Raw genomic sequence first — 21,326 nt, 5'->3', positions numbered from 1 at the left:
TTCCCTGGCACTAGGTAAGCACAAAGTCACACAGTACACAGACATACATGCAAGCAAAACACCCATTCATATAAAATGAAATAAAGGAAAAATGTTTAAATTGTTATAAAAGAAAACTGAAATGCAGTTACATACAGTTTAAGGGTCCTGGATTAGCTCTGGAGGACTAGAATGCGAGAGTCATATAGGCTAGCTGGTCACTGACACAGACACTGGAAGGCTGTCCTGCTATCCAGTATAGGAACTCTGGGCCTAAGTAACAGCTTCCAAATGGAGGGCATCACTGTCTTCTAAGAAGGATGATACACCTGAGTCTCACACCCTGGGCTGGAGCAACCTTGAGCCATAGGCTTTATAAGAAACAAGGGCATGTCTAGTAACCTCAGGACCCCAAGCATTCTTACCTCATTTCCTCCCTTTGCATAATCTGAAAACCTTCAACTTTCTGAATTACCACTCTTGCCTACCCTCAAAACCAGACTGTAACCCATAGTTGCCCACAATACGGAACAGTCTGGAGCCTGGAGGAGATATTTGCATTGCACTACTGACAGGGTCAATAATCCAAACAATACATAAAAAAACAATGTAGAGCAATAACTCGGCAACTAAACTACAGTGAGCAAACAAACCAGAGAAAAGGGAGCTATGTAAAAACTACACACATGCATATTTTAGTCTCCATGGGAGGAACCAGGAAAACACAAACTAGAACCATGGTCAGCAAGATGGCTGGGGCAGAAGTCTAACACCAGATGCAGTCTCTGGAGCCCACATGGTGGGCGGGCGAGCACCGACCTCTGCATGCCCACACATCAATAAAATAAATACTGTAACAGTTCTGGCTGGGCTAGATTGCACTCACATAGATCCTCCTGCCTCTGATTCCCTCCTGTGTGATGGGATTAGTGGTATGTGCACCACACTGAACCAATAAAAACCTGCTTTTAAAGTTAATGATTCAGCAGTTATGGAAAAGGCAAAATTTGACAGAGGTGTTCCCAGTTGACTGCCTGCTTTTTACCTAAAACATCAGTTTTATATTTGATACAGAAGGAAACCGAGAGTTTGTAATGAAGCTGGTGGTCAAGGACCGTTTGTTGATCAAGTTAATTAACACAGGAATCCATCCACTCTTGCCTGGCTGTCCCAGAGCAGGTTCTCCCTCCTGTCTTGTATCAAAGACTATTGAGGCACCAGTACTGACATATGACAGCTTATAGAACCAGCAAGGTCATCCAGCAAGCCTTCTTGTATACGCTTCCTGTTGCTTTCTGAGAAACTGTCTTGCTGCATAGCCAAGTCTGGCTGGCCCCAAGTTCCATCCTCCTGGCTCAGCCTCCAAAATGCTGGGCTTATAGACACGTGCTACCTCATCCATTGCCAACACTGTTGACAAAAGAAAAAAAAGAGAGAGAGAGAGAGAGATGTCTATTTCTCATTCCACATTGATTCCACATTTAAAACAGCCTGATGAGTTTTCACCAAATTTGGAACTGCACATACAATGATCTGACTTAAACAGGAGCTATCAAGATAAATATTTTCCGGGTAGAGATGGCTAAAGAGATAGCTCAGCAGTCAATAGCATTGGCTCTTCTTCCAGAAGAGCTAGGTTCAAGTTCCAGCACCTACATGGCAGCTCACAACCCTATCTAGTTTCAGTTCCAAGGGATCTAATATTCTCGTCTGGCCTCTGAATGCAATAGGCATATAAGTGCTGCATATCATAGTAAGTGCAGGCAAAACATCTGCACACATTAAAAAACAATAATAAAATAATTCCAAAATAAATTTTCTTAAACAAAGTAGCTGGGCTAGGTGTGGTGATGTATGTCTTTAATCCCAGCACTTGGGAGGCAGAGGCAGGTGGATCTCTGTGAGTTCAAAGCAAGCCTGGTCTATAAAACGAGTCCAGTACAGCCAGGGCTATTACACAGAGAAACCCTGTCTTGAAAAACAAAACAAAACCAGAGAGAGTGTCTGAAGCACAAGGGGAAAGGACAACCCAGCACACCTGCTCACTGTAGGGAATGGCTATTTTTGGTTGTCACCTTGACAACATCTGGAATTAATTAATCCAAGTGACTTCACACACCTGTGAGGAAATTTTCTTAATTAAATCATTTGAAGAGGAAAAACCCACCTTTAGTCCACATCGTTTGAGGTGGGAAGATCCACCTTTAATCCGGGCCACACCTTCTGCTGGCAGCCCACATAAATAAAGGACATGGAAGAAGGAAGCTTTGCTCTGCTCTTTGCCTGCCTTGTTGTTGATAGCAAGTCCATTCTTTCACTGGCATTAAAACCTGTTTCTTTAGGATTCTGGCATATATTAAAGACGTCCGGACGCGTGGGCTGAACAACTACTGGATTCTTGGACTTTCTGTTAGCAGACAGCCATTGTTGGACTAGGTGGACCACAACCCTGAAGCCACTCTAATACATCTCAATCTCCAATCTCTCTCTCTCCTTCCCTCCCTCTCCCCCTCTCCCTCTCTTCCCCCCTTTCTTTCTATATACACATTTATTCAATCAGTTCTGTTCCTGTTTCTCTAGGGATCCCTGACTAATACACTGACATTAACCCAAATAATGTCACATAATTACGAGTAACAGCATCATATTCAAGGCCCAGACTCAGCCAGTGGGCAAGCAGAAGGCAGCACTGGCCACAGTGAGCGGCAGGAGCTTCACTGAGGCAGCCCTGAAGCCTGCTCCCAGCAGAAGACTACAGGAACTTCTTGATTAAATGGAGCTAATTCACTTTCCTGAGCAGCTCAGAGCAAATCAATCAGTATAAATCATAATTACAGCTATCATTGATGAAGGGATGTATTATGCACCAGACACGTGGCATATGCACTACCTAATGTGACCTCATAGCAACCTGAGGAGAAATTAGCCCCAGTGTCTTCTTCTTCCCTCCCTCCCTTCTCCCCCTCTCCCTTTCTCTCTATCTTCCTCTTTCTCTCACTCTCTCTCTCCTTCCTTCTCCAGGGCCTAGATGCTTGTCTATGCGCTAGGTGAGCCCTCTGCTGCTGCCCTATATCCAAAGCCATTCCTTTAGAGCAAATGAGGCAAGTGGGAATCTGAGAGGCTACGTGACTATGCAGGGTCCCTCAGTTAGGAAGTAGCAGAACAGAGGTCAAACCAATGCTATCTGCTCTGACTTTGGGCTTCAGCTATGGGAGAAGACACCCCCTTATTTTATGGCCCTGAGCTGCCTCAAGGCTCTGATACCTCATGTACATCTTCTGTTAACATCTCATCCTATCCAAGACAACTTGACTCCCACATATACCCCCCTCACTTACCTAACTGCTGGCAGGCTTCCCTATACTCTGGCACCAATAATATGATTTTGCTCAAATGCTCCAGCTTAGCAATGTGCCTGAAGCCTGCATACACTGATGGTATGTACTGATGGTATACACTTAAGGTGGCTTTTTAAAAAGACAAATATAGTTGAAAGTTAGTTACAGAATTTCACTTTACAGAGCCAGGGTGTAGCTCAGTGATAGCATACATTTCCAGCGTGTGCAATATTCTGGGTTATATACTTGGGAATGAAGAGGGAGGGAGAGACTGTAATTTAGGCAAAGTGCCAATTAATTCGGTCCTGGGTTTGTTGTTGTTGTTGGTTTTTTTTTTCCTTTTCTTTTTAAGATTTAAATTTTTGTTTTTGTTTATGTGTATGAGTGTATGCATACCACATGGTACAGGAACCAGTGAAGGCAAGAAGGTGCCTCGTTTTCTAGACCTGGAGTTACAGCAATCTACATGAGTTCTGAGATCTGCAAGAACAGCCAGTGATCTAAATTGCTGAGCTACCATTCCAGCCTGAGCCGCCTCTTTTTAGGAAATGGTATGAAATAGTGTCTGAAAAACGTATCTTTCCTAAACCAGGATGACGAATAACCTTTCAATTTCGTAGAAACCTCAGTTCAGCAATATAAACTATTAATTCTCAAGTGATGAACATATGATAGCACGACCTTGTGGTTTTTATAGGATACTTCTGCCAACCAAAAAATGTTCACCAGTTGTCTCAAGAGAGATATTAACCTTCCTAGAGACCTAGGAAGTGCAAGATGCCACCTGCACAGGGCCTGGCAGGTTCATAAGAGCGATGGCCAGTATTGTCCCAGTTTGGTGCGAGGCATGACAGCATCTCTGTCGTCCTAGAATTCAGGAGCTAGAGGCAGATCATCCTTAATCCCCAAGCCAAGCCTAGCCTTGAACTCCTCATTCTCCTCCTCAACCTTCAATCACAGGGATTACACGAGTATGTTACTACACACAGCTTTATAGTTTGGGTCACAAATGTATCCAAAGTCCCACGTGTTATTAAAGGCCTTATCCCCAGGGTGGTGTTACTGGATAATGGTAGGATCTTCAAGAGGTAGGGGCTAGCTGGGCCAGGTGACACAAGCCTCCCGGCTACTCCAGAGCCGGAGACAGAAGGATTCTAAGTTCAAGGCCAGTCTAGACAACTTAGTGAAACCCTGTCTCAAACTAAAATTAGGAAGAGGAGCTAAGGATGTAGCTGAGTGATGGAGCCCTTGCCTAGTAAATGTGAAGCCCTGGGTTTATCTCCCTGTAGCACTCACCGTTAAGACTCAGGGTCTAATGAGAAGTCTTTGGATCATGAGGGGTGTGTCCTTGAAGGAAATCCTAGGAACCCTGACCCCTCTCTATTTCTTCCTAGCCACTGGTTAACAATTGTGCTCTGCCGGGTAGTGGTGGTGCTAGCCTTTAATCCTAGCACTTGGGAGGCAGAGGCAGGCAGATTTCTGAGTTCGAGGCCAGCCTGGTCTACAGAGTGAGCTTCAGGACAGCCAGGGCTACACAGAGAAACCCTGTCTCGAAAAAACAAAAACAAAAACAAAAACAGTTGTGCTTTGAGGTGCTCTTCACCTTGGCTATCCAATATCCTCAGCAGAGGCCTAAAATCACTGGGTCCTGGAATCATGCACTGTCTCTGTAAGACCAGGAGCCACAAGAAAGCCTTCTTTCTTTCCCAAAAGCCATCTCAGGATCTCAGGTACTTTCTATCTATAGAGATGCAGAGTTGACCAGAGTGCTGTCCTTATCTTTTTTTTTTTTTTTTTTAACCCACTGGCTTCACTGTACAGTGACTGCTTCTGGGAAAGCTCTTTCGGAGAAAGGAGCAGTGTTACCCGAGTCTGCTCTTACCTTCCCCAAGCCCACCCCAGTCCATCCCCAGCATAACATCTACCTCTTGCAGCTGTTCCAAGTTCACCCAGAAGCTTCATTACAAAGCTTCTCTGAACTGAGCTAGTCATGCTCACACTTAAAACCATTCAATCTTAACTAGCGTTGGCTTTCTTCACTGTCCTAAGCACACATGACCCGCTCTACACTCTTGTCTGGGGTGATAAAGGTATTTGTCCTTACCTGCATGCCTCTCATTTTCTGGAACCGTGCAATGGTGTCGCTGAGGGTGTAGACACGGACATGGCCCATGTGCAGTTTGCCAGAAGGGTATGGGAACATGGAGAGCAAGTAGAATTTGGGCTTTAATTTCTAGGAAAGAGTAACAAAGGATGACAGAAAGAGTTTATTACATATTTTCTGGGAGCTCTGTATGCAATATTTTAGTGCTTTACTCGAAGTAATAATTTAACATTTTTTAAATTCCTTAAAGAAAAAAACTTTTCTCATTGTGTAAATTGACAAAAATGTATTAAAACCTCCAAGATTCAAAATCCTGGTTTAAGCTAAAGAATGTCCACAATAATTCAGAACAATGTGTTAAGGGCTAATTAGCCTAGGTGTTTTCAATTTTTCTCCTTCTTTTCAAAGCTTCTCTCCTAAAGCAGTTTCTATCTAGGTCTTAAAGGACTGTTTTTCCAGACGAGCCTCTAACAGTTAGATCCACATTATTCAAGTAGAAGAGGCTAAATTACTCAGAACTCTCCAACACTAGAATCCCTTCCCCAGCTCCCCATGACTGCATCCACATGAGATCCAATGCTGACAATTCCAGGTACCAGATGGGTCCTGAAGTCTAACCAGCACACTGCGAGTTTCTTTCAACAGAAAAGCTTAAGGGAACATGCACTGTTTGTTTCCCAGTGGTGACAAACAAATAACCACAGATTAAAGTCGTATGATTCTCTAGCACCAGCAACATGGAAAACATGGGAAATCTACACATCTGACTATAATGAAGACAGGGCAGGGAATCCTATGCGGTCACTGCATTGGGCACCCTCAGCCTTCCACTGGCAGGATGTCAAATGCTGCCAAGAGCTCGTGCACATCAAAGGACAAGGGCCCAAAGGAGTGGGTCTAGTCACGCAGCTGATTACTTATGGAAGACTTGACATTTTTGGTGCTTGTGGAAAGTTCTGCAGTGCTGGGAATAGACCTGAGGACCTAAGGCCTGTCAGATCAGTGCTGTTGTCACTGCACTTAATGCACAGCCCCAGGATTATGTGTTAATCATCTTGATATTTATCCCTGCCACCCAACAGGCCAACAGTAACTCTTAAATGAATGCTTGTTGGCCTACCAAAGACACAACCATCCACCCAGCAGATGTTACAAATCCTGTCCAGGTAACTGGAGGCTCTTCTAACTGAGCCTCAGATTCTGCCACGGGGCACCTGGGGGAGTGACAGGTAACGGCTGCTGGTGGTCAGTGAGGGTGGACCATCTACTGCTACACTATTGTTAACCTTGGCCTTCTGGCTCTCCCTTTTTGGTCCCTACTTCTAGAGCTTTAGGAGGCACCAAGGTTTTGCCTAAGCACCAAAACACTGAATACAAACAGAGAGAAAAATTCATACCCCTTCCTGTGCATGTGTGGGAGGTGATGTTTTAAACATTGCTGGCTAGTATTTTCATAACTGATGGTGGACTGAGCCTACTTGTGATAGTTAATACCCACTGTTAACCTGGCAGGTCCCAGAATCTCCAAGGGAAGCAAGACTCTGAGCATGTCAGACAACCTAGATTAACTAAGGTAGGAAGATCCAAGCTAATTGTGAGTGGTACTGTTCCATGGACTCAGGTCTGGGACTGGAAAAGAGAGTAAGAATAGTAGCCACATTCGTCTGTCTCTGCTTGCATCCTGCAATGCAATATGATCAGCTGCCTTCCCCATGATAGGCTGTATTCTCTGAAACTGTGAGCCAAAATGAACCTCTCCTTATGCTGTTTCTGCCTGGTATTTGATCACAACAACAAGAATAACTAATACACAACTTTAATTAGGGAAGCAGAACTAGAAATCAAATTGCAGCAAAGGTTTTTGGTTTTGGTTTTTGGATACAGGATGTTGTTATATAGTATGAGATGGCCTCAAACTTTCAACAATCCTCCTGCCTCTGCCTCCAGGGTGCTGGGATTTCAGGTGTACATTGACACATGTTACCATGTCATGCCCAGCTTCTTGCCAAGCTCTTAAATTTCATTGAAGGTTTTAAATATTTAACAAAACATAAACAATAGCTAACCACCACCACCACCTCCCACACCCCCCAAAATGCAAAACACAACTTTTCTTTGTTCTGTCTGTCCTCTAGAAATGACCAAGAAGAATAGGTGAGTAATACACCCGGAGAAAGGATCACTTTTTAAAGTTTTCTCAGAATCTGGAGAATACGAAAGTGAAGCATCCTCTGTACTTCTGTGACAATGATTTAAATCAGCAGAGCGGCAGGTGGGGAATGGAGGGTCTCAGGGGTGAGCAGGCCCTAAGGTAGGGGCTGCTGCATACTCAGGGGCTTCACGGCTTTTAAGAAGACTAGGTTGGGCTGGTGGCTTAGCTCCGTGATACAGTTCTTGTCTAGCTTATGCAAGCTCATTGGGCTTTATCCCTGGCATTGGGGAAAAGAAAAACTGAGTGACAGAAATCCTTTCCCCTTGTGAACAAGTTCTTATAAAAGGTACAACAGCTATTTTCTACTGGTTGCAAAATAAAACTGTTTCCTTCACTGACCCCTTTCTCCTACCTTCAATCGATCAACCCCACAACTTTTCTCTGGGAATTTTTAGGGCTACAGGGAAAAAAAAAACAAAACAACAAACCTGTAATCATGTTCTTTGGGAGCTAGGAAAGAAATAAAAATCCTTGACATATGTATTTGTCGGTTTGTTTGTGTGTGTGTGTGTTTGTTTGTTTATTTGTTTTTCTTTCTGAGACTGGGTCTTGCTTCATAGCCCAGGCTGGCCTAAGGCCTCTTGAGTGCTAGGACTTCAGGCCTATACCACACCTGGTCTATTTCTAGTTTTTGACTTTCAAGTTATTATGTAAAACAATTTTATTCTATTATAATCACCCTATCTTCTTGTGCTATTTATTATATCATATTAATTAACAATCTTGTCCAAGCATTTTCTACATACAGCTTTTGCAGTAGCCTCTTCTGTTTTGTATGTTTGTGCAATGAAAAGTAAATTAATGACAACTTCAAATAATCATGGACTAGCACAGCTAACCTCCAACCCTGAGTTTACAGAGACATACAGAAAAGCAATACTAGTGAGTCTTAAATATTCACGAACATTTCTGTTTTTGCAGAAATATATTCAGCCTACTGCCTGTCCCTGCCTTGTGCTTTTCTGTGTAAATTAAGTCATTTTCCTCTGTGACAATGAAATGAGTTCCATCATCTGGAGGTGGAAAGAGAAGAAATGACAGGAGTTTGTGTTATAATTGAGTAGGAATCTGCCTGAAAGGGAAATTTTCATAATTACATAAAAGTGCAGGAATTCAAGCCTTTAAGAGAAAGTACAAATGCCAGCGATGGGGAGAGGGTGATTTTTAAAAGCAGGCTCCCTATTTCCATCAGGTTGTGATTTAGAACATGACTTCTGCATCTCTGGGGATTGCTCTCTGAAGCTGTAACAGAATCCACACAGGCAGAGCCTCTATTTCTGACCCTCACTTTGCCATGAGCTGTGAGGACTCACTCAGAGAAATCCTCATGCCTTCCCAGGCTCAGTCTATTCTCCACTGATGACTGATGCAGGGAGTTTTCATAAATCAAGGCTCTCAGAGAGTTGGGTTGGTAATTTCCCAGGTAAAGGTAATGCCTACTCTCGAGATTGTTCTGATATTAAATAACTCAACCAATGGAAATGGAACCTAGTACATGGTAAAGTGCTCACTAAAGAAGTTGTAGAGTTTTTTGTTTTGGGTTTTTATTGTTGTTGTTTTGGGGAATTTTTTTTTAATGGTGGTTTGATGTTGGTAGCAAGATTCGGCTTCTAAAGACTCACTTGGATGGACTTCAAACATATCAATGTGAGGTGAATTCTAAAGCTTCCTATACACCAGTGTTCATTCAGGTTCTCAGTCCCTGGTAAAATGGCATATGATTTTATCTTCTTTCTTTCTATCTATCTACCTACCTACCTTCAGTTTAGAAGTCTTCAGTTTGAAAATTGTCTTAGTTGGGGTTTACTGCTGTGAACAAATACCCAGACCAATGCAAGTCTTATAAAGGACAACATTTAATTGAGGCTGGCTTGCAGGTTCAGAGGTTCAGTACATTATTAAGGTGGGAGCATGGCAGCATCCAGGCAGGCATGGCACAGACAGAGCTGAGAGTTCTACATCTTCATCTGAAGACTGCTAGTGGAAGACTGACTTCCAGGCAGCCAGGAAGAGGGTCTTAAAGCCCATACCCACAGTGACACACCTATTCCAAGAAGGCTACACCTCCTAATAGTGCCACTCCCTAGGCCAAGAATATACAAACCATCACAAAAATGTTCAATCACATTTTCTCATTTGATTTTTTCAAAACAAACCTGTAAAATAAACAGTGTAAGGAACTAAGAACCATGGGGTTAAGGAAAAGGGCAAGTTTTCCTCATAAATTTCTCAAATTTCTTTTTTAGTGTTCATTTATTTATTTGATACTATATCTCTCTTAATTACAGATCTTCTTTCTAAACAATGCCAAAGCTACTTTCCAGCTGAATATAAACAGCTCCCACTTTCAGAAGGAATGAGTGTGAGTCCAATAAGAGTCAGGAGACCAGAAAAGGCAAGTCCAATACAGCGTTAGCTGCAGGGAGACCCGGCTTCTTGCCTTGGCCCCACCTAAGGAGTTCTACAAATGTCTTTACTATTCCATGGCTGCTATTACAAAGGGGAAGTCAGTTAGTATAAAAGTCTAGTATTTGCTCTGATCCAATTATAATAGGAGGCAGAGAATTTTCTGAAGAAATCAATGGAAGCCAAATGCATCACACAACTACTTTAGGATAGAGGGTCGGGACCAGAAGCCAAGATCCACTGATCTACTGAGATGCTGAAGACTGGACCCCAACTTCAGATCATATCAAAGAACATGCTGGCTGCCCTCCTCAGACCTTAATGCTCAAGTGGCAGGGCAGGGTGCTAGCCAAGTCCACAGCAGAAGGGGTAAACACTACCTCACCCAACCTCCTGACAGATCCATAGGCCTCTCCAGGAATCTCACATATGACCTGTTAGATCAATGGGTTCCATCCTACCACACAAGGGTCAAAAATGACCCAGTACCTGCTAGTACTTCTGTTTGGTTGCGTTTTCCCTAATCAAAGCTGTTCTAGAATATCTACTATGGGGCTGCCTGTCACACAACCATTACAGTATTAACATAGACACATCTACCACACTAGAAAGTTTTTTGTGCCCTAACCTTATGTCACCTCCTTTGTTCCTCTCAACAATCCTCCTGAAAACCAAGTGAGTGCTATTATCACCCTCCATTTTAGGTAAGAAAAGGAAAGCACAGAGATACTCAGTTATTTGGTTTAAGGCCACACATCTAATAACTTATCCTAAACCAAGCAGTGTGAGCCCAGAATCCAAGTCCTTAGCTCCTCTTCTCTACTAACGTGGATTGAATGTACAATGTCCGCATAGGACCATGTGTTTGCACACTTGGCCTCCAGCTGGTGGTGCCATTTGGGAAGGTTGTGGAAGCTTTAGAAGGTAGAGCTTTGCTGAAATCAAGGTTCTATATAGTTCAGCCCCATTTCCAGTCCACTCTCTGCTCCCTAACTACAGATGCACCAGCCACCTCACATTGTTGACAGTCTGCCAGGCCTTACCTGATGTGCCATGATGGAATTCATCCCCTCTAACTGAAAGCCATGAAAACTCTTCCTCACTTAGGATGCTGCTTATCTATCAGCTGTCTGGCATCTGCCCTCTTAGAATACTCACATCTTCTTCTGAGACTCTGGACATTTGTTCCTTTATCTGTTGGTGCCACCACTTCTCCACATCCTTCCTTGTCTGCAGCGTGTACTCCTTCGTCCACTTCCCGGTGGCACTGTAGATACTTCTGGAACACCCTGGAAGTAGTCTTTCCCACAGGATGACAGGTGGCCCACTAACTAGCTGCCTTTTCAGAGGAGAGACATAGAAACTCAGCCTCTGACATGTGGAAGCCATTCTTCAGGAGAGAAGACCCTAGAAAAGAGGACAAAGGAACATGACATCCACCACCCAGAACCTCTCAAGATTGGTCTTTCTGATCGACACAGCTCAGCATTTACTGCCTGCTCGCATGATTTCTCTTCTTCCTTCAGTAATCATTTCCTAACAGAACATTTTAGAAGTTCTGTAGACTACAATTAGATACAAACTTTTTATTAGAAAATATAAAGGTGGGCTGGAGAGATGGCTCAGCGGTTAAGAGCACTGACTTGCTCTTCCAGAGGTCCTGAGCTCAATTCCCAGCAACCACATGGTGACTAAAAACTATCTGTAATAGGATCTGATGGTTTTCTTCTGGTGTGTCTGAAGACAACAGTGTACTCACATATTTAAAATAAATCTTTAAAAAAGAAAATATAAAGGTAATTCATGTTGCAAACACCAAATACACAAAACCCTCACAGAAAAAAAAGGGAGGCCACCAAAAGGCCAGTTAATACACACCCTTCCAACAGCATAGGAGACAATGGAATCCTTCCCTCTAATTTATCTAGCATATCAATTGCTATCTCTCTGAACTCCAGAAGAACTCTAAGCACATCTTAACTTAGCTATGTGCTCAAATACCAGAAGGGATCTGAGCGCAGGTCTCCCAGAAGGACTACAAATTCTGAACAAAATTAACATTTTTCATATGTATATTTGTGTGCGTGTGTGTATGTGTGTGTACATGTGTGTTATGAGTTGAACAGACCCTTATAGGCTAAGCCAAGAAATAAACATTATTTAGAAAACTATGTATTCCTTTGGTTTTTCATTTGCCAAATACTTATTGAATGATATTAGGTCTACACACTGTTCCAACTACTACAAACATAGCAAAGGAGTCCCAGGCTGGGTGTGTAAGACACAGAGCATATGCTTACCAAGAGCCAAGTCCTGGATTCTACCCATAGCAAAGAAAAACAAAGGACAAAGCGCCTTCTTTCACAGCAACTATATACCCAGAGAAGCAGCTAAGACACAGATGAACCTATGGCATAACATGCAGTGGTTCTGTTATAGAACTCTCTGGATTACAACACTGTACAAGGAAGGATCCAGCAATATAACCACCTGGGATTCAACTCTTAATTCGAATATTTCCCTGGTTTCCTCCTCAGGTGAATGGCAAAAATAGCCTTGATGAAGAATTTCCCTGCCTTTTCCCTTTTAAGGGGATGAGGTGAGATTTCATCAAATGTTTAGGATGTGGTACTAAATGAACACCCTAAACTTTCTGCCTCATTTCATAACAGCAATGGAGAGGTAAAAAGACAAGAGAGACATGGGAAAACCAGGCATTCTAAACTGGTCTTAATTATCTGATTCTCTCGAAATCTTTTCCATATCCCTTGGGATTTGGCATGTTCCTTACATGAAGGCACTGGATCAACGGTTGCCAGGAGGGTTACTACCAGCTCTAAAAGAGGAGTGCATACTCACAGAACATGGAACTGTGGCAATTGCTGCCACAAGTTGGTCTGCACAAGTTCTTGACACAACATGTCCCACTACTTTTAACATCTCTTACTCTTTCAGGACTAGAATAAGTGACAGGTTGGGAGGTAGGGAAAAACCCCTTATCAGTTGGGTTTGGATATTCTAAAATAGGTCAATATGACTATATAGGAAATAGAATGAACTACATGAAACTGGCTATCATCAATTCTATATGGCCAACTTTATATAAGGAAGGCAATTGCATTTCTTTTAGGGCTTAGATTTGTATATTATTAGAACTATCTATGTGAGTCAGGGATTTTATGGTTTTCTTACTATGTAAACATTCTAAAACCACAATAAGCCAAAGGCTGTTAGCAGAAGGCACCCAGTCAGATATTTAACATTTCTTTCCTACATGGCACATAAGGAGAGTATTCTGGACTATTCTGTTTCATAAATAAATAGTAATAGGAAAATAAAATACAAATTGACCTGAACTGCTGTTTGGGACTTGTTCCCCATCATGATGGGTAAAGTGCCAATGGGCAACCATCAACAAGAGCAATACGAATGCACAGGAACACTTACTGCTGGCCGAACACGGTGCTTTACATTGCACCAGGCTCTCTAACGACTTCTCCTTTGCTTAAACCAATGAACTAAAAACCAGTAAAACAGATCTAAGTATATACAAGAATTTAAAGCTCATGATGAATGCTGGTAAATGGCTCAGCTGGTAAAGGCTCCTGCTACCAAACTTCACAACCCAAGTTTGATCCCTAAGACCACAGGGTAGAGAGGTGTGTCCAGTGACCTTTGTATGCAGCCATGGCAGACATGCCTTCAAACAAATAAATAATGCAATTAAACTTCATAAAGAAAAACACATGCACATCAGAAAGTAATAGGGAACTGTCTCTGTGGCTTAGGTGGCTCAGTGGGCAAAGTGCTTGCTACATAAGCATGAAGATCTACATTCAGATTCCCAGCACCCACATAAAAAAAGCCCTACATGTATGGTGGCACTGTGCTTCTACCCCAGCACTGGGGGTGGGGCTTGTGGAAACAGGAAGACCCCTGGAGCTTGCTGACCACCTATGTTAGCCAATTGCTGAGTTTCAGTTTCAGTGAAAAACTAATGTAGAGAGAGAGAGAGATAGATAAAAGACATCTAACACTGGGGAACTGGAAAGATGGCTTATTTTACAAGAGTACTACAGCTCCTACTGAGCACTCCCAGGGCAGCTCAAACAATCTATACCTCCAATTTAAGGGATATGATGTCTCCTGACCTCCAAGGGTTTCTGCACACATATGATACACAGACATGAACTCAGGCACATACAAAAATACACATAAAAGAATTAATTAAATAAATATAATTTTTAAATGTCAAACATTGACCTCTGGGCTCCACATGTGTGTACTTATGTATACACATATGTACATCCAAATGAAAACAAAAATAACAGAATATTACTATATAGCCCAGGCTAGCCTCTAATTTTGTTCTTTTGCCTCAGCCTCCTCAGAGCTGGGATTACATGTGCACCACCACAACTCTGAAAATGATTGATTGTTCAATGTGTTTGAGAAAAATTTAAATTAGGGCTCCAACGCAAGCCATAAACTGGCATAAATCCCACTGTTTTGGAGGGATGTGGGAATTTGAGACAGGGTTTCATCTAGTTCAGGCTGTCCTTGAACTAGCATTGCAGACAAAGATGACCTTGAACTCCTGATATCCCTGCTTCTGCCTCCCAAATGTTAGGCTTACAGGCACCACAAACCATCAAACTTAGTTAATAGGAATTTTTTAAAGTACCACAATTAATCAGTCTTACTCCAAAACCATAAAATATCTATAGACCAAAAAAGTGTAAGTTGGTGGGGTAAAACATGTTGGTAATAACAGCACTAAGGAGGCTGTGACAAGAGGATCTTAAGTCCAAGGCCAGCCCGAGTTACACAGGTACACAGTGAGATCCTGTCTTAAAGAAAAGAAAGAAAAAATTTGAACAAATTGCTAAAGAGTAAACAATTTGCTGAAGAAAAGTATTTGTCCCAAACTACAATGACAAAAGGTTATACAACTCCATAAAGAGTTCACATATGAGGAAAGAACCCCCAAAACATGTTTAAAATAGGCAAAGATATAAGCATGGAAGTATATCTCAGTGGTAGAACACTTGCTTTGCAAGTCCAAAACTCTGGATTCAATCCACAGCACCAGAAAAGGGGGATTGATGCCCCAAGTGAGGGATAAGACCGAGGACAAAAGCTAAGAAACATGAACAAAAAAAATCAACTTTACAACTAATCAAAGAAATAAAAACAATTAAATATCTTGCTTATAGTTTTAATGAAAACAATTATGTATATATACTATTGGTAGATGCAAATTAAGAACATCTCTCTGAAGCAATTTGGCAATGTATGTATGACAGAGGAATTAAGAAATTGTGATGTCTCACACCTGGAATGCCAGTAGCTTGAGAGGCTGAGGTAGGAGGACTGTCAAGAGTTCCAGTACAACCTGGGCTACCATGAGCTGTAGGGAAGCCTGGGCTATTCAGCGAGACTCTGTCTTTAAACAAACAAACAAAGAAGAGGAAGGAAAGACAGCACAGCAGTTAAGAGAGCACACCGCTCTTGTACAGGATCCCCGTTTGGTCCCCAGCACTCACAGTGGGTGACTCACAATGCCTATGATTCCAGCTTCAGGAAGATCTGATGCCTCTGGCCTACATGGGCACCCACACTCACACACACACACACACACACACACACACACACAATTAAAAACAAGTCTTTAAACAAAAGCAGATTTGTTAAGAAAATCCAAAGACTAGATATATAAAACAGATGCTCAGCACCAGTTCAATCCCCAGCACCAAAACCAAAATAAAACAAGTAAATACTGTAAATGTGGGGGCTGGAGATATAGCTTAGTGGTAGACTAATTCCCTGACACTGTTTGAGGCCATTGGTTCCATCCTGAGCAATGCAAAATAAAAAATAAAAATAAACCCCAAACCCTTAGGCATAGGTCCAAGATCACCCTCAGACTCTATCCACTAGGGGAAAGAGACTAAGAACAAATATAGTCTGTGCTCATGCCTATGAATTTACAGAACTTTTAGATTTCAACCATCTTCTGTTCTTTTACTTACTAGGCACAGCTCTGGGCCATTTCAAGTACCTGTCTACTGAAGTCCTAATAGGCATTGCCTCTTCCTGGCATCAAAAGCAGACATTTTAGCAGAGGGTGGTGTGGATACAAACAAAACGAGTAAGTTAACACACACCTCACCCCAACAAACATCTTCTAAAACCACGAATGTCAGCAGACATGTCTTGTAAAATACTAATGTTTAAAAAAAAAAATGCTACTTCTAATTTCCTGCAGGATCTCATGCAAGTTATTTCGTATCTGGAACTCCACCTTCTCTGTAAGCTGTGAGCCTGTTAAGATCCAGGCGACTTGTAAAGACCTGCGGGTCCTAATTAATACTGTGGGTCCCCCAAAGATGTAGTACTGATGGTTCTTTTCTGGGTCCAAACCCCCAACCCCGAAGCGAAGATCCAGGCACCCGGGGGAGGTGAGTAGTAGAGGAGAATTCGAATACAAAGCCATGTGAAGATGTGCGTTCTCCGAGCAAGAGTCCGGAGCTGTCAACAAGAGTCCATGGCTGAAAGAGCCTATAGACTAGAATCTCGGAGCTTTTCCCATTTTGTCAACCTCCAAGGTCCCGGGACTCCCGAGCCTGTCCGCACCTTCAGCTCCTGGGGCTAAGCGGGGCCTGTCTCTTGTCTTCCTGAGCCCCAGTAGGGGCTTTCTGCGCACAGGCTCTGGCCAGCTGCTACCTTCTGCCTCGTTCCCCAAGCACTACACGAGCAGGACACAGCCAGTCACTATGGGCGCCGCCATGTTGGCAAAACAACAACTTTATCGGAAGCGGAGGCCGCGGACACAGACAGGAGAGGCGGAGCCAAGGGGGAAAGGCAGGGTGCGGGAGAGACAGCGCTGACTCCGCCCCCAGGCTGCTCGCCCAGGGCTGACCCCGCCCAGGCCTCGCCCTCTACGCCTGCTCTCCGTACAAATTCTGCTTACCTGATTGTCCGGGTCTTACAATTAGAACAGAAACCAGGGAGATGCTAAAGGATGAAGTGACAGGTGGTTAAAAGAGCTCTGGGGTGGTTCAAGGCCAGGGTTTGAATCTCAGCGTCACAGAAGCTGCCTACTGGGCTGGCTTGTCTGACTTTTTGATCCATTATGGGCCTGGTGAGGATTGAAGCACTTTTCATCCATCATATCAGGTGATCTTCTAACCCCAGGAGGAGAATTACCTAGCCCGGAGTAGAGCGGGAACAAAACGTACTGACAGGAAAACAAGCTGTCTGACCTCCTTCCTTATGGGGTTAATGTGCCCCATCGCCCAGCGTGCACTGCATGGAGCAAGGGCCTCTTGCCTGTAATAAATCAAGGAATTACAAAGGAACAATGGTGTAATTACACTCTATCTTTTAAAGGAAGAATCTTTTTAAGGCCACATGTGAGAAGTGTACTGAGATTTGCAAATAGTGCAAAATGGTTGCTACCCAGTAATAAAAAACAAAACAAAACAATGTCTGAGTGCCATCTCTTCCTACAGGGCTGAAATCAATTGTAGCTTCACAGACAATCCATCCCGTCACTGCATATTCTCCATCTTAGTTTCTGACCTTACATGGGTCAATGCAGTCCATAAGGAGACCAGCAGGGGTGTATACTCCTACAGAATAAAACTTCATTCTGTGTGCCACCCAGGAAACATAGGAAGCTTTTGTCCATTTCCAAGACTTCAACGACGACAACAAAAACAGTCTCCTGATCATTTAAAGCTCAAAACACCAGGTTGTTCTAGACCAGCATCAAACCTCACCTGGAAACCAGTTCTGTGCCACCATTGCCCTGGTACAGTTTGCACTAGGTTTCTACTGCACTGGCTTGCCACCCACCCCCACCCCCACCTTCAGAAGTGCCCTCCTTCAATTTCAGCTGACTCTCCCCACACTCTCTCCCTCCACACAACCCCCTCCCATCCTCACCCACCCCTAATCCTCCCATAAAATCTAATCTACCTTCCCAGGTCGGTTCCTATGTCTCCCCAGACCCCTCCTTTTTACATAACCTCTCTGTTTCTAGATTGTAGCTTGATTATCATTTACTTAATGGTTAAAATCCTAAAATCCCCTTATAAGTAAATACATATCATATTTATCTTTCAGATTCTGGGTTACATCACTTGGGGTGATTTTTTTTCTAGATCCATCCATTTGCTTGCAAATTTCACGATGTCACTTTTTTTCTTTTTAACAGCAAAGTAATACTCCATTGTGAAAATGCACCACATTTTCTTTATCCATCCTTCTGTTGAGGGACATATTGATTGTTTCCAGTTTCTGGCTACTATGAATAAGGCAACAATGAACATGGTTGAGCAAGTATCCTTGAGGTAGGATAGAACATGCTTTGGGTATAAGCCCAAGAGTGGTATGCTGGGTCTTGAAGTAGATGGATTCCCAATTTTCTGAGAAATCAATATATTGATTTCCATAGTAGCTATACAGGTTTGCACTCCCACCATCAATGGAGGAGGGTTCTCCTTGTTCCACATTCTGGCCAACATGAACTGTCACTTGTGTTATTGATCTTAGCCATTCAGACAGGTATAAGATGGAAGTAGTTTTGATTTTGCATTTCCCTGATGGCTCAGGATGTTGAACATTTCCTTAAGAGTTTCTCAGCCATTTTAGACTACTCTATTGAGAACTCTCTGTTTAGATCTGTACCTCATTCTTGAATTGAATTGTTGGGGTTTTTTTGTATTTGTTTTTGTTTTTCTTTTTCTTTTATTTTTTTCTGGTTTTTTTGTCTTTGGTGGTTTTTTTGTTGTTGTTGTTTTTTATTTGTTTGGTTTTTTTGATATCTAGTTTCTTGGGCCCTTTATGTATTTTGGATATTAGTCCTCTATCATATGTGGAGTTGGTAAAACTCTTTTCCCATTCTGTGCCTTGAGCAGTCTGCTAGTGTTAGTCCAATTAGGGTGGAGTCTTCCGACCTGGGTAAAGTCTTTTGACTGCCACATCTGTGGTTTCCTCAGCTGAGAGGTGGAACCTGTTCTCTGACACTATCCTGACAAAGCAACAAGATCCTAGTGTGGTAGGGGATGGGTCCCCCCCTTTATAAGCTCAGACTCTTAAGTAAACATTGGCCTTGATCAGAACTTTGTCTTGGCTCGTTATTTCTCTCACAGCCTTTTCCATCCAAAGCCCCATCTTTTCTTTCAGGAACCTGGTAATCTGTGGTCGCTGGTGGCTACAGTATCCTTTGTTTAACAGAAGCTTTTCAGTTTCATGAGGTCCAATTTATTAATTGTTGATCTAGAGGCTGCATTATTGGTGTTCTGTTCAGAAAGCCATCTATTACACCAAGGCATTCAAGGCTATTCCCCACTGTCTCCTCTATCAGGTTCAGTGTATCTGGTTTTATGCTGAGATCTTTGATCCACTTGGACTTGAGTTTTATACAGAGTGATACATATGGATATATTTGCATTCTTCTACATGCAGATATCCAGTTTAACCAGCACCATTTGTTGAAGATGCTGTCTTTTTTTCCACTGTGTATTTCTGGCTTCTTTATCAAAAAAATCAGGTGTCCATAAGTGTATGAATTTGTGTCTGGATCTGCAATTTGATTCCATTGATCAACACGTCTGTTTATATGCTTTGAAATTGAGAATGGTGGGGCATCCAGCAGTTCTTTTATTGTTCAAGATTGTCTTAGCTATGCTAGGATTATTTTTGTTTGTTTGTTTGTTTGTTTGTTTGTTTGTTTTTCTATATGGATTTGAGAATTGTCCTTTCAATGTCTGTAAAGAATTGTGTTGGAATTTGATAGGGATTGCATTGAATCTGTAGATTGCTTTTGGTAGGATGGCCATTTTTACTATGTTAATCCTACCAATCCTTGAGCATGGGAGACCTTTCCATCTTCTGATATCATCTTCAATTTCTTTCTCCAAAGAATTGGAAGTTTTTATCATACAAATCTTTTATTTGCTTAGTTAGAGTTACCCCCAAGATATTTTATATTATTTGAGGCTATCATGAGAGATGTTGCTTCCCTGATTTCTTTTCCAATTCATTTAACATATGTACATGGAAGAACTACTGACTATTTTTAAGCTAATCTTGTTTCCAGCCACTTTGCTGAAAGTGTTTATCAGCTGTAGGGAGTTTCCTACTGAATTTTTTAGGGTCACTTATGTATACTTTGGGGGACAAAAGTATCTGCAAATAATGATGCTTAGACTTGTTCCTTTCCAAATTGCATCCCCTTGATCTCTTGCAATTGTTTTATTGCTCTAGTTAAAACTTTGACTGCTGTATTAAAAAGATCTGGAGAGGGTGGACAGCCTTGTCTTGTTTCTGCTTTTAGTGGAATTGCATTGAGTATCTCTCCATTTCATTTGCTGTTGGCTATCAGCTTGCTATACATTGCCTTAATTATGTTTAAGTATGTCCCTTGTATCCCTGATATCTCCAAGACTCTTAACATAAAGGGGTATTAAATTCAATCAAAGGCCTTTTCTGCATCTAATGAGATGATCATGTGTGTGTGTGTGGGGGGGTTTCTTTGTTTATATGGTAGATTACATTTACTGATTTTTGTTTGTTGAACCATCCAAGCATCTTTAAGACAAAGCCTACTTGATAATGGTGGATAATGTTTTTGATTTGTTCCTGGATTCAGTTTGCAAGTATTTTATTAAGTATCTTTGCATCTATGTTCATAAGGAAGATTGGTCTGTAAGTCTCTTTCTTTGTTGACTATGTGTCATTTGGATATCAGGATAACTGTGACTTCATAAAATGATGTGGTCAATGTTCTTCTGTTTCTATTTTGTGGAATAATTTGAGGAGCATTGGCATTAAATCTTCTTTGAAAGTCTGGTATAATTATGCACTAAAACCATCTGGCCCTGGACCTCTTTTGGTTGCAAGCCTTTTAATGTAGCTTCACTAGAGTTATAGGTCTATTTAAATTGTTTATTGGATCTTGATTTAACTTAGGTAAGTGGTTCCTATCAAGAAAAGTATCCACTTCTTTTATATTTTCCAATTTGGTTTAGTACAGGTTTTTAAATTAGATACAATTCTCTGCATCTCCTCCTCTGTGTCTGTTTTTATGTCCCCTTTTCATTTCTGATTTTATTAATTAGGATATATTTTTTTTCTGTTTTGTAGTTAGTTAGGATAAGGATTTGTCTATCCTTGTTGATTTTCTCAAAGAACCAACTCTTCTTTCATTGATTCTTTGTACTGTTCCTTTTGTTTCTATTTTATTCATTTCAGCCCCCAGTTTCTTTCCACTTACTCT

The 21,326-nt window shown here is 42.0% G+C and overlaps 1 protein-coding gene across 1 annotated transcript in view; it reads right to left on the bottom strand.

The window, feature by feature from the left end:
- The window catches only part of Lars2 (leucyl-tRNA synthetase 2, mitochondrial), a 92,965-nt gene extending 76,128 nt beyond the window's left edge, over window positions 1–16,837 (bottom strand). The window contains exons 1-3 of the mRNA XM_021171924.2: window positions 16,676–16,837; window positions 11,198–11,446; window positions 5,422–5,550 (exon numbers count right to left, since the gene is read on the bottom strand). Coding sequence (XP_021027583.1) covers window positions 5,422–5,550; window positions 11,198–11,428 — 360 coding nt within the window. The 5' untranslated portion in view covers window positions 11,429–11,446; window positions 16,676–16,837. The remainder of the gene's footprint in view (window positions 1–5,421; window positions 5,551–11,197; window positions 11,447–16,675) is intronic.
- Between the last annotated feature and the right edge of the window lie 4,489 nt (window positions 16,838–21,326).

Source organism: Mus caroli, chromosome 9, assembly GCF_900094665.2.
Source record: "Mus caroli chromosome 9, CAROLI_EIJ_v1.1, whole genome shotgun sequence".
In the NCBI taxonomy this organism is placed as follows: Eukaryota; Metazoa; Chordata; class Mammalia; order Rodentia; family Muridae; genus Mus; species Mus caroli.
This window is presented reverse-complemented; position numbering and strand designations above follow the sequence as displayed.